Source organism: Pavona decussata, unplaced genomic scaffold, assembly GCF_977016875.1.
Source record: "Pavona decussata unplaced genomic scaffold, jaPavDecu1.1 SCAFFOLD_180, whole genome shotgun sequence".
Taxonomy (NCBI): domain Eukaryota; kingdom Metazoa; phylum Cnidaria; class Anthozoa; order Scleractinia; family Agariciidae; genus Pavona; species Pavona decussata.
The window spans coordinates 1,085,133-1,097,727 of NW_028145590.1; the positions used below are offsets into that span (position 1 = coordinate 1,085,133).

Sequence of the window (12,595 nt, forward strand, 5' to 3'; positions counted from 1 at the left end):
TTTTGACGTTGACTTTTCTTGACCATTATAGCTAAAATTAGATTTTAAAAACATTTTTAGCAAGCGAGATGGAAACCTCGGTCAACGTTTAATCGGGGATTAGCTTTAATCGACTTTCGAACAACCGAGCCCTGGAGAGGACGGGTTTACAGTTAAATGTTATAAGATTTTTTTGTAATTATTAGGGCAGGACATGGTTACCAGTACAAGTCAACTCCCCATTTGAAAACACAGGGGAATTATTACTGTAATACTGAAAGATGAATCGAATGGAATTATTAAATTGGAGAGCTGTGACTCATTAGAAAATTTGCGATGAAGGCGATAGCAATAAGTATCGAATGTTTCCTACCAGACCTCGTACAAATCAGTCAAACAGGTTTTATAAAAGTACGATGTATTGGTGAACATATAAGATTAATTACCGTCAAACGACAATTTCAAAACCAACCACTCACGATCTGCGTTGTTTTGTTCAGCAGAATCAGAGATGGCCATAAAGGAAGCCGTATTTATAATGTTCTTTATCGCGTTGCTAGAGGCAACGGATGCGAAGCAGCCTGACGAGTCTGGAGGTATGCACGTACTAGCTATGCAATGCTTTCGTGTGGTATACCGTGAAATTAATCTCGTACCCCGATCTCAGTCGTCGGTTCGGGAATGTCGAAATGTGAGATCTGGTAAAGTTCGATATAACGCCATTTCTGGTTGGTTACCAGAATTAAGAATGCCTCATTCTTATCTGCTCTGTGATTGGCTCTTTCCTTCTGTGTTTGGTTCGGAAAAGTTTTCGCTCCGATTAAGATTGTCATGCGACGTTTTAATACATACATGCCCTTTGTGTGGGGAGAGAACAGTGAGAAATTGTTTTTTCGGAAGACAACAGCGACTTTAGCCGAAAAGAGTTTGCAGTAACGTTCAAACGGCCTTGCCAAATTACACAAGTTTCCAACACGATGGATATAAGCTTGCTTACTTTTGGGGATAAAATGGAGGTAGGTCATATATTTTTTTTTTTTTGGTATTTCTTGACAAAAAATGATTTTTTTTAAAATGATTATTTATTTACCCAAAATACTTTACCTTGAGTTCCTGAACACGCGCGCCGCATTTGCTAGCATATTTTCAGTTTTTGTCTTCTGCTAAAAGACTATTTTCCTTCTATAAATTGAACTGGACTTTGAGTAAGAGACTTCATAATATAATATTAGTCCTTTCAGACCAGTGTGCTTATTCCTTCAAGATCCATACAACATCTCTTAAGGACTTTGGAGAAATTGATAGAGTGTCCACACAATATTATTATTCATCTGCTGGTGAGATCAATATCCCTCCCACCCCTCAGCTAAGAGAAATGAAAAATGTCTGACTTATGACCGCCAAAATAATAGTAATGAAACCCGTACTACAACAGAGAACACCTTGTCTGAACCGATTAGGGCTCTTTATGTAAGTGTAGTTAGTTTAATTTTATCCCCTCTCTCCCACCTACTGAGTTAAAAAAAATTTGGATCCAAAATATAAAACTAGCCTTCCTCTAAAATAAAAATGGGGACATTGGTTTACATGTCTGCACCACCTAATGTTTTGCAGGTCTATGCTTGTGATAGGCTTTAGAAAAGAAGTAGTTTTAAAAGGAGGACATGCCTCTTTGGATTTGACATCACTTATAGTTTTTAGAATCTTTTTGCCATTGTTCTTTTCTTCAAGATAGGGGAATTTCTCCATTATTTTATCATTAGTATGGAGTCCTTGAAGTACTAAACACACTTCATTTACTACTTCCATTGTTAATCCTTAGCACATTCTCTGATACAAATAGTTATCACTGGCCTCAGTTTCTCCTTTATTTCTTGTTAACTCTGCCTTAATTTCTTCCACCTGATTTCTAGGGAGAAGCAAGTTCCTAAAGTTCCTATCAGTGATGTGAATATCTTCAAGGGCTAAAACAGCTGGACACAGCTCAACACATAATTAAGAGCAATGACAGTCATTTCGGACAACAGATATCACAACAGCTGCATTTCTCACATAAAAGCCAAAACCAAAGTGGTTATAAGCAAAAATTTTCCCCTGCACAGATTTCTGGGGTATTTACACTAATCTGTCATGATGGGTTGCATTTCTTCAATATTTGCACCAATATGATTGTTGTTAAAGTAAAGTTTTGATGTAGCAGGCTTCCCATCTCTTCCACTTTCTTGGAAAAAACTTTCCATGGTTTGTGGAAGACCAAAATGAATAAATTATTATCCTTCCAACACAATGAGAATCAAACCCCATCCCCAAAGATTGTGGCAAATAATATTCATTGTCAGTCTGTAGAGAATGAGACTGAGCCAAAAGTGCATTTTGAGGAATTTGGGGAGTAAGGTAGAACTGGTCATCCCCAAGCTTTCCACCCAAAAAGCCCAAATCCACACAGTACTAATGATGAGTAAATAATAGGCTGACAGGCTTAATTTTTGACATTGGTGGTGATAAGTTCATCTGCTATGGGCGAAAATATGTAATCAAACTGGTCAACATTACTTTGTGTTAAGATAGGAGGGCCTTTGTAGTACTCCATGAATCTTTCATATTCAAACTTTGTATGATTGTAGTTTGGTTGTTTTTCTGTTGCTGTTGTTGTCATGACAACAATCTTCGCTGTAGGGAATACTGAGGAAAGTGTTCCTCGTTTGCTGTACTCTGAAGTTGTGCCCCCTGAACAAAGATGCAATTAATTAAGAAAAAACTGTAGTCATTCACTGGGATGTTGTTATTCTTTCCATTAGAATAAGACAATATAATTACCAGAAAATGGATAATGAGAAGGCTGAATAAAAAGGGATTCTCAAGTAACTAAGCCCTTTTTGACGCATGGGGTGGTGGAAGGACGAAGCATAAAAGAAGCTGCGATAATCACCAACAATATGGCTCTGTATTTATTAGCTTTTAACCTTTAAGCCTCAGTGTCAACATACAGTTTCTCCTCACTGGTCTCTACATGTCCATTTTTCATAGTAGCATTATAGGGAGGTTGTTGAAATATCAAGAAATTTCACCACTGGTGATCTCATGACCTCTCCTTGATTGTGTATTGATAAATATTAGGAGAAATTTTGATACTGATCACTACTGGGGCTTAAAGGTTCAAGGTTCACTGTTCTGATATTTTTTGTGTACTTGTGTGAAAAGTCCTTGAACATAATTTTGTGTTGCTGGTCTTAATATTAAGAAAAGTTAGGACCTGACATGGGTGCAAATATCAATACAAGAAAATTTTTTTTGCTCAAGGAATTGGCATCAACAAGGAATTTTCATCCAAGACAGACACTGTTTTCAAAGTTTCTTTTCCCCACCACTTCTCTGCAGTGGGTTTGTGTCTGACAGTTTGACTAAATGTTGTTTCCTGGCTATGGAAGGCCATGGTTAAGGAATACTTAGGAATTCATGGTTACTGAAGATCAGCTTACTGTGAAAGCTGTTGTTTTGCTGCAGAAATGGGTGACAGTTCATTAGAACACACAGACATGCACAGGAAAACAAATAGTGGAAATATTTTTTTTTTATTTGTTTTCTATTTATCTGCCATTTGCTACTTTTATGAGCCCAAAAGACCTTCACACCTTCCTATTATTATTGTTATTTTTTTTTTGCTGAAATCAAGGATCCCATCAGAGGTGAGTGTCCAAGCACCAAGATAGCTGCTTTGGACATAAAGAACCTTGTATTATTCTTAGTGTATCATCCTCTATGCATGTACAAATAATGCAATGCTCAGTACAACAATGATTATTTAAGCAGCTCATTGTGCCTTGCAAATCTAATGCAGATAATGACCTTTGTTCTTCATATCAAGAGTCAAATATTATTGGACTTGTGTATTATGTGGTTCTAATTTTCGAGTCTGTGGACTCCTATGTGTAAAATTATAACCTTTATTAACTTGTCATCAAAGAAGCAGTCGAGGGGGCATGTCCCCTAAACTTAACATAAATTTCAGCTGAAAACTTTTCAAGTGTTATGTGATAAAGGTGAATCAAGAACCACTGAAATGGAAAGCTCATCACTACCAAATAAAACCCTAATGGGAAACTCATAGGGACTTGCTCTGTTTGCTCACATGTTGCAAGTAACCAAACATTCTTCAGATCCCAAATCCAGATGTGGTACCTCCATTTCCCAAAAGAAATTCAAACTTCCATTTTTGAGAAAAAAAAAAAACCCTTTAAAACAGCAAGGGTGTACTCGGTATTTTAATGTTGGACATAATTGGGCGCCTACTATTTACACGGACAGGTCTTTCTGGTTTGCTGGTATATAACCAAGACAGTATCATGGTGTTAGGGCTAGGATGGTTCATGGTTCATTTATTTCACACTATTTACACAACATTAACATAGAAAGAAAAGTATTACAACAAATGATTACAAGATAAAAATAAATACAGTACAAATTATAAAATGTGTGTGGTGGTCAAAGTAGCAAAGGCTTTCTAGCTGACCACCACCTACTTTTAAGTAAACAAAGAAATGACACTGAGCTTTATTGAGATATTAGAAAATGTAGGAAATGTTTGTAGAGCCTAGGATGTACAAGAGAGAATTACATTTGTGTAAATTAAGGTATGTTCGAGATATACTGAACCGAGCAAGAAATCTAAACAGGACAAGCTTAATAAAAGAAGAACAAAACAATAAATAAATAAAAACAAAAAAAAAAGCAAAAAAACAACATACAAACAAACAAACAACAACAACAACAAACAAAAAGAAAGGAAAAGGACAACACATCAACAGCAGCGACAACAAAGATCAAAATATAAGCAGACAATTATTATTATTATTATTATTATTATTATTATTATTATTATTATTATTATTTTTAACTCTATTATTATTATTAGATAGTTACATACTATTATATTTGATCATTAAACAGAACATATATTATTTGATTGACAAGAGATCAGGTGGACCTTATAAAGTTTCTTAAACCTGTTAAAAGTTTTTGTTTTTTTCAATGCCATGGGGACAGTTTCCCATATGACAGAAGCAGAGTACTTAAAAGTAAATTTGCCTATGTTAGTTCTAACTTGTGGTCGGTGGAAATTAAGCTTGGCAGAATTTCTGGTGTTATAGGAGTGGACAGTTGTTGTAGGAAGGAGGAGGCCCTGTTTAGCTGGTTCATATAAAATTATATTATTACAGTGACCTTGAGTTGTGTCCTTTGGCCTGTAAAAGAAACCTGCCGCATTTACACAATCCATTTGGTTTGGAAATTTAAACCATTAACTTATGGAAGAAGGAGAATTTGTGTGACCAAATCAGCTGAAAGACTACAAAGAGAAGAAATGATTTTTACGTATCACTGGTAGACCACAATTTCTGAAACTTTGCAAATGAAAATATGACATGAACCATTTGACTTTGCAATGCGAAATTTAACACCAAGATGCCAATCAGTAACTCTATTGTGCCTCATCTACAACAACGACCACAAAATTTTTCTGATAAAGCTTCGACAACAAAAACTCTCTGCACTGTCTGTTGCTACCTTTACCTTGGGGTGCACAAAAATTATGTGACATTTCCCTGCCTGTAAATTACAGTATCTTCAATACAGTTACCATCTAAGGCGAAAACTGGTACAGCTTACTCCGGTTGACTTAAGTCTTTTTAATTGATCGTCGATAAGCACGTTGATCTTGAGTGGAGAAAGCACAATTACGATGGATTTGTTCTTGGAACAGTTTTCATTACAAAGATGGTCTAGATGGTCACAAAGGGTAGGAACTAATCTTAGTAAAAAAGTGATTTACCGCGCTTGTTGATTGCAATCTCTCCCGATGCCTTTTTCGTTTTGGTTTAAGTTTCAAGTTTTGTTGTCCTCTCGACCGAAGAACGTTCCGAAGAGCACCCTCGAAAGCGAAAACCTCACCAGGAATGATCACAGTTACGAGCAGCACGGTGGACAAAGGATGATGGGCAGGCCCGTATTCCGGGCCTCAAATCGAACTTTACCAGATCTCCCCTCCGCCTGACCGTGGGAGATCTGGGTACGAGATTACCGTGAAATATCCCACGAGTGACTTGATTTTTCTTAGTATAGAAAGAAAAATCAAGTCACGAGTGGGATATTCACGGTATACCATTAGAAAGCACTGCATAACTAATTTTTATCATATAAAATTTAGTGGTATACCAAGTGGTAGCAAATCGATAAAAACGCTATCCCGCCAGTGGCGATATCATTTTTATCCACACATGTGTGATATCATTTTTGACCAATCAGCTCGCAGTATTTTCGCGCGCTGTCAAGCACTCGTGGTTTTCCGAAGGGTTTCCGCCGTTTGGCTGTCGTTTGGTCTTTTGAGAGTTTTTGAGTTGGTCTTTTCGCGAGTCGAAGGTTTATTCTAAAATGGGGACAAGCTGAAGCAGATTTGTTGAGATCACAGATTAGAAACTGATCGAATTCGTAGAAGAACAAGAAAATCCGAATACAAAGAGGAAAACTGCGTACGACGTCGAGTTGTGTGAGGGTAGTTGAAAGCAGCGATGAAAGCTAGGACGGTATGTTCAGATTTACTTGTTACTGTAAGCCAAATTTCTTACCATATCTAATATGCCATTAGTTTATACCAGGGACCTACCTGTTTATCCGTTTCGCATTTATATAGATTTTATTTGTGGCTTTTTCGCTTAGTCTTACTTTGTATTGACATTGGCCTGGTTTACCATTGATACAAATAAACAACTGACTGTAAGCTTATGTACTCTATTTCAAACCTTAGTTTTTGAAATAAAGAACAAAGCATATTTTGCTGTATTGTGAGGATTTTGTATAATAAAAAGAAAATTACATGGTCGCTTAGAGATAAGAAATTTCTCTTCTCGTGTTGAAAAATATTTCACTCGTTCGCTGCGCTCACTCGTGAAATATTTTTCAACACTCGAAGAGAAATTTCGTATCTCCGCGCGGCCATGTAATATCCTCTATTTATTATATAAACACCAATGAAATACCAGGTGAGCTTTCGCGCGAAAACATGATATCTTCACACGTGAAATTAACATGTTATCTTCACACGTGAATAGATCACCGCTGCTATGGTTCATAATAAATCGCGCCTTTTGCAATGAGTTGGTATTTCATTGGTGTTAATATAATAAACAGAACATTACATGGCCGCTTGGAGATACGAAATTTCTCTTCTCGTGTTGAAAATTATTTCCCTCATTCGCTTCGCTCACTCGTGAAATATTTTTCAACACTCGAAAAGAAATTTCGTATCTCCGCGCGGTCATGTAATATCCTCTATTTATGTAATGGAAACTTTTTTCGGAAAAAAGATAAAAAAAAAACCACACAAACAAACAGGTAATTGTATTTGATTTACAAAATTACTACTAAATAAAACGGTGGTAACCATTGTGCTCAACGTGACCAAATAGCAAATAAGAAATAAACAGAGTGATTTTCCAAGTGGAGTTCAACGATGGAGCAAATGCAGGCAGATATTGTCAGCTGGAAGCGGACGGTTGAAAAAAGGTCTTTAACTTGTTGACGTTTCATGCTACGAAGTATGGATGATCTCTACCGAGTCTACTTTTTTGTCGAGAGTCGAGGGCCGAGGGTAATGTTTTAAGTGTCGAGGGTATTTTTTGAATGTGGAGGGTACATTGTCGAGGGTCCCTATTTTACATTAAAAAAATGTATGGAAGTCAGTAAAGAGAATTTACATTAAATAGCGCAGTGCGTGTTCTCCATTATTATCCTTGTTAATATCCGTTTATAATGTCATCTGTATCACCGCTAAATGTAATAACAACGCTAAATGTAATACCAACCGTAAATGTAATACATTTTAACACTAAAGTAATAAATTTACCAATCGTAAATGTAAGACAACTTAACGCTAAATGTAATAACCGTGTCAACCTCTTGAATAGGGCAAAGGATTCTCAACCTTCTACAAGCGATTTTCTTGGCTATTTTTTTTTTCATTTTCTTGGTCTTTTTTTGTGAGTTTGTCTACCATATTTTTCTATGAGTAAGGAAATATGACCCTTCCTCGAATTATTTTTCCCTGAAAAATGATTTAATTTTAAATATGTTCCTCTGCAAAAGCTAGTTTTCGTACTTTTTAGTGTTAACTGTAAAAAGTCTATAACAAAGAATCAGAAACAAATCTTATATTGGAACAAATTCTATAAAAACTGTAATTAATTATTGATCATTAAGAAAAACTATGAGTCATTTGAAATGTATAATATGAAATATGAATTGAACTTTCTTGGTCAACACAAATAGCATCGAAACACAACAAACGTGAAGAATATTATAACGACCTGATTAACGTCAAAATCATTTCTTGGCAGTCAAAAAAGTGAAAACTTCGACAACAACAAGATTCTTAATAATTATCCTATATTGGTTTTAATTCTTGTTTTGATTTCTCCATTTGATAGCCCTTACGTAAAACCACGAGCCTGTTCCAGTGTAAAGAAGCTATACCCATGCGTTAATCCATTGCGGACTGTCTATTATGGCCTTAAAGGCTAATTCTGACCTCTATATGGGGCACCTCACAAAAAAGCGACCGACAATTGGCATGAAAAGCTAAGAATCCCTTGCCCTATTCAAAGGTTGACACGGTTATTACATTTAGCGTTAAGTTTTATTACATTTACGGTTGGTAAATTTATTACATTTAGCGTTAAAGTTTATTACATTTATGGTTGGTATTACATTTAGTGTTAATGTGTGTTACATTTACGGTTGGTATTACATTTAGCGTTGTCGATCCACACCAGGATCCTTTTTCAAAGACTGGAAATATTTCAAATCTGTATTTTAGCTACTTTGTGAAGCACAGCAGTAGAATTCCCGGCAAGAAGCCGGTGAACAGGTTTTTAACTTGCTGCCTAACCGTTGCTTATAATAGGTTTTGGAGTGGGTAGCCCTTGCAAAGATTTTCCAGTGCATAGGCGGGTAGTGATGGGCAAAGCAAAAAGAAACAAAAAACGGGAAAAATTCTTATTTTCAATTGTTATTAGATCAGAAGCATAACTAAGTAATGATAAAAGCATAATTATCATTTCTATTTTTCATAGGATTGAGCGAAAATTTGTTTTTAACCTACGTCAATGACGGGAGTGACGGGACTGGCATCGAGGAACAGATAGAGGAGAAGATAAACGAGATTACACAACTGGTTAGAAAAAAGAGGTTCAAGAAATTCAGGAAACAGGTTTTGACGCTACTCGATGAGCTTTCCGCAATGACTGAACAGTGCGCTTCCCCTCCAAGTCCTCCACCCGAACCAGATAGGAAAGAGTGAGAGAGCATCGAGAGTGAGATTATCTTCTTTACGTGAAGAAAGCTTTCCATGAATACAATCTCAAGTAACTTAGGACATGGTTATTTAATTCATCCTCAAAGAACCGAAAAGAGATTTTAACCCGATCTAGACCAGGTGGGATTGTGCCCGCAGCGACTTTGAATCTGAACAACATTTTTTTAATATCCCATCAAATCCCCTGAAACTTCAGCACTTTTGCAGAAATTTATCTTGCAAAAAAAAAAATTGGTGTGGTCGGTTAGTGTTGATGTTACCATGGCAAGAAATATTTGACAGACGTTTTTTTTTTTTCAGAAAATAGAAAATCCCTTTTGAAAATAAAGAATAACTAAAATCACTCTTCATCCTGTAACTTTTATGTTTTTAGCTTATATTAGTGTTTTTTTATTGGTTTTGGTTACTTTTCGTTCAAGTTTGGCGTTTTCCTGAAGTTTTGGGAAAATTCACAGATCCAAGATAGCGGATCCAAGATGGCCGCCATTTGACAATCATGACCTAATTAGCACGTCATATGACGTAATAACTTCTTGTTGGGGACCTGAAAGGAGACAGCTTTGGCATACTATCTATCATTTTAGTAATTCAGCCTTTTTCCCTCTAATTTACTGTTACTGGTAGTATGTGGGCGTCATTAAAAGGCGACATGTTAAAGAACTTTCTTGGAAAGAAAAAGCAACAAAAAGATCGATTTAATGTAGCTTTCTGAACGCCACTTTTGAATACAGATTACGATCATTACAAGTTGTTGTTAAAATATTTAGGATCAATAAGGATACCGATATCAAACTGTTTGTCAATTTTAGAGTAGAATGGACATCTGCTTCCCCTCCAAAAGAAAATGCCAAATTATTAGATGGGTCAAGCCTTAACCCTATCTAAACCGGGGGGTGTGGGTGGATATTGCTCGCGGCGACTTTGGACCTGAATAACTTTTTTTGTTTTAATATTAGAGCAAACGACATAAAACTTCAGAAATTTATATGGGAAAAGTTTGGTGTGGTCTGCCATTGACTAAGATGTTACCATGGCAACCAGTTTTAACATAGTTTTTTCAGAAAATTGAAACCCCGTTTTTTGAAATGAAGAGAAAATACTTTTTCTCACTTTTCTTGCTTGTATTAGTGCTCGTTTATTGGTTTTTGATTACTTGCAATTTCTGCACTTTCATGAAGTTTTGGGGAAATGCAGAAATCCAAGATGGCCACCATTTGACAATACTCACATAATTATGACGTCATATGAAGTCGTTGCAGACCTTAAGTGGAGTCATTATGCTCGAAGGTGATACTGTCTTTGCAGAATTACGGAGCAAAAAATTCAGTGGAATTTAGGCATCAAGTAACGGTTGCCTTCCGATGATACATTCTACATAACATTAAGTTAAGAACTTTCGATAGTTTGTTCCCCTATAAGAAAACGACCATTTGTGTGACTCCGATTTTGGATTCTGTGTTATTTTCAAAATAAAAACACTTTCTATACAGTGAAATGTCTAGGGGCTACTTCCACAGCTACTCGGTTTTATAGTTTTGAAACAAAGAACTATGTAATGAAACAAACATCACTTGTAACCCTAAATTTTTATTATACGTTCATTCAATGACCTCTTGCTTGTTCCCAAAGCTTGACTGAATTTGTAAATTGGCGACTTTATTTTCTAAATTAGCAAAATTTGGAACTGCACTGAAAAAGCCGTTGGAAAGAAACTGATAAAGTGTAGCAAGAACGTTAATTCATATTAGGATACAAATCAGATCTCTTGAAAACTGTTTTCGATAAAACGAAAACCAAAGGCCAATATCTATAACCCTGAGAGGGTAACTAATATTTAAATTTAAACGTTTTATGGCGTCTGCAGGTGGAGAAATAGTTCAGTTACAAAATTAATTCTTAGCATTTAAAGAACGTTTCCCAGAGTGACATTTTTGTATAGTTGCAGTTATGCAATATATTGCTGCGATATATTAACCTCGGAGATTTATAATATGAATATTCTTGATCTGATGTAGACGTATGCCATATAAAGAAGGGGCAGAATCGGACGTATTTTTTTATTTGTTTTATTTAATGCCTATATAGAATGTGAAGCTGGTTGGGTGAGGCATGGTGAATCGTGTTACTACATCGATGATACTCCAACCACAGCTTGGAGTACTGCTCGACAAGATTGACAAAGTCGGGGTGCAGACCTGCCCATAATTAAATCAGCAGATGAAAACGAATTCATCGTCAACCTGGTTTTGAAACAGGACGCAGTCACATATGGTGGTGCGTGGATTGGAATCCAGAGAGACCAGGAAGATGATAAGCTCTACTGGATTGATGGCACTCCAGTAGCCGGTGGGTTTACTGCATGGGCACCTTTCAATCCAAGCAACTCCTTCGGTAAACAAGATTGTGGCAATATATTGGGAGCAACGGGTAGCCGGGAGGAATACAGAGGAAAGTGGGATGATTCTCATTGTTCTTTTGATATGGCATTTTTGTCTCCAGTTATTCTTTGCGAGAAGTCCATTTAGGGTGGCCATCTCCTTCTAAACATGAAGTTTAGTGATGGGGTTTAATTATTAACACGACTTATTTAAACTGATTGGCTATTAGCGTAAAGCTGTAAGACTAGTGTTTTCGTGGGCTTTAATTAAAGTAACTAAGTTCAGGGTAAACGCGGCTTTGTTAAGGCGTTTTTTAGTTATCAACTAATCGTCCTAATCGACTCAAGGTATATTGAAAGGAGACTGGCAGTCGCCTCCATTCAACTTGTATAACAAGTTAAGGTCAACAATAAGTCAAATAAAAGGTGTTGGAGACACAAACTCGAGAAATTGTTTTGTGTTTGTTCGTGTGTGGGTGTGTGGCTTTTAAACCATGAGTCTCTACAGTAATTTGAGAGGTGTTTGTTCTTCCGCAAGTTTCCCTACTCCCACCCTGACAAAAAGCTGAGTGGTTCAGCCAGGAATCTGACCACGACATCTGCGTTACGCGGCTTTCTTTGTTTTGGTGAGCTCGGCAATAAAGGTTCATTACGAGTGCATATCTGTTAAAAGGACGCTTAATCGCCACGGATTAACTTTCAAAACAGGAATTTTCCACTCTCTGAAAAACACGCCACTCAAAATCGGCTGGTATAAATGGGGTATAAAAACGTCAAATTCAAGAACACTAAATACCACTTCGAATTCTTGTTAGACATGTTTCTGAAAAAAAAAAAAATGGCAAGTGTCATGTAATTTGCTTAAGAGGCTGTCC

The 12,595-nt window shown here is 36.5% G+C and overlaps 1 protein-coding gene and 1 long non-coding RNA gene across 2 annotated transcripts in view; both read left to right on the forward strand.

Annotated features, from left to right (window-relative positions):
* LOC146463142 (lectin-like) overlaps positions 1 to 12,595 on the forward strand; it is a 65,785-nt gene that overhangs the window by 37,580 nt on the left and 15,610 nt on the right. Inside the window, exon 4 of the mRNA XM_085084813.1 lies at positions 483 to 575. Within this exon, the coding sequence (XP_084940939.1) occupies positions 491 to 575 (85 nt within the window). The 5' untranslated portion in view covers positions 483 to 490. The remainder of the gene's footprint in view (positions 1 to 482; positions 576 to 12,595) is intronic.
* Positions 786 to 2,844, forward strand: LOC146463143 (uncharacterized). The gene is made up of 2 exons (XR_014856968.1): positions 786 to 995; positions 1,893 to 2,844. It is a non-coding gene; the product is annotated as an uncharacterized LOC146463143 (long non-coding RNA).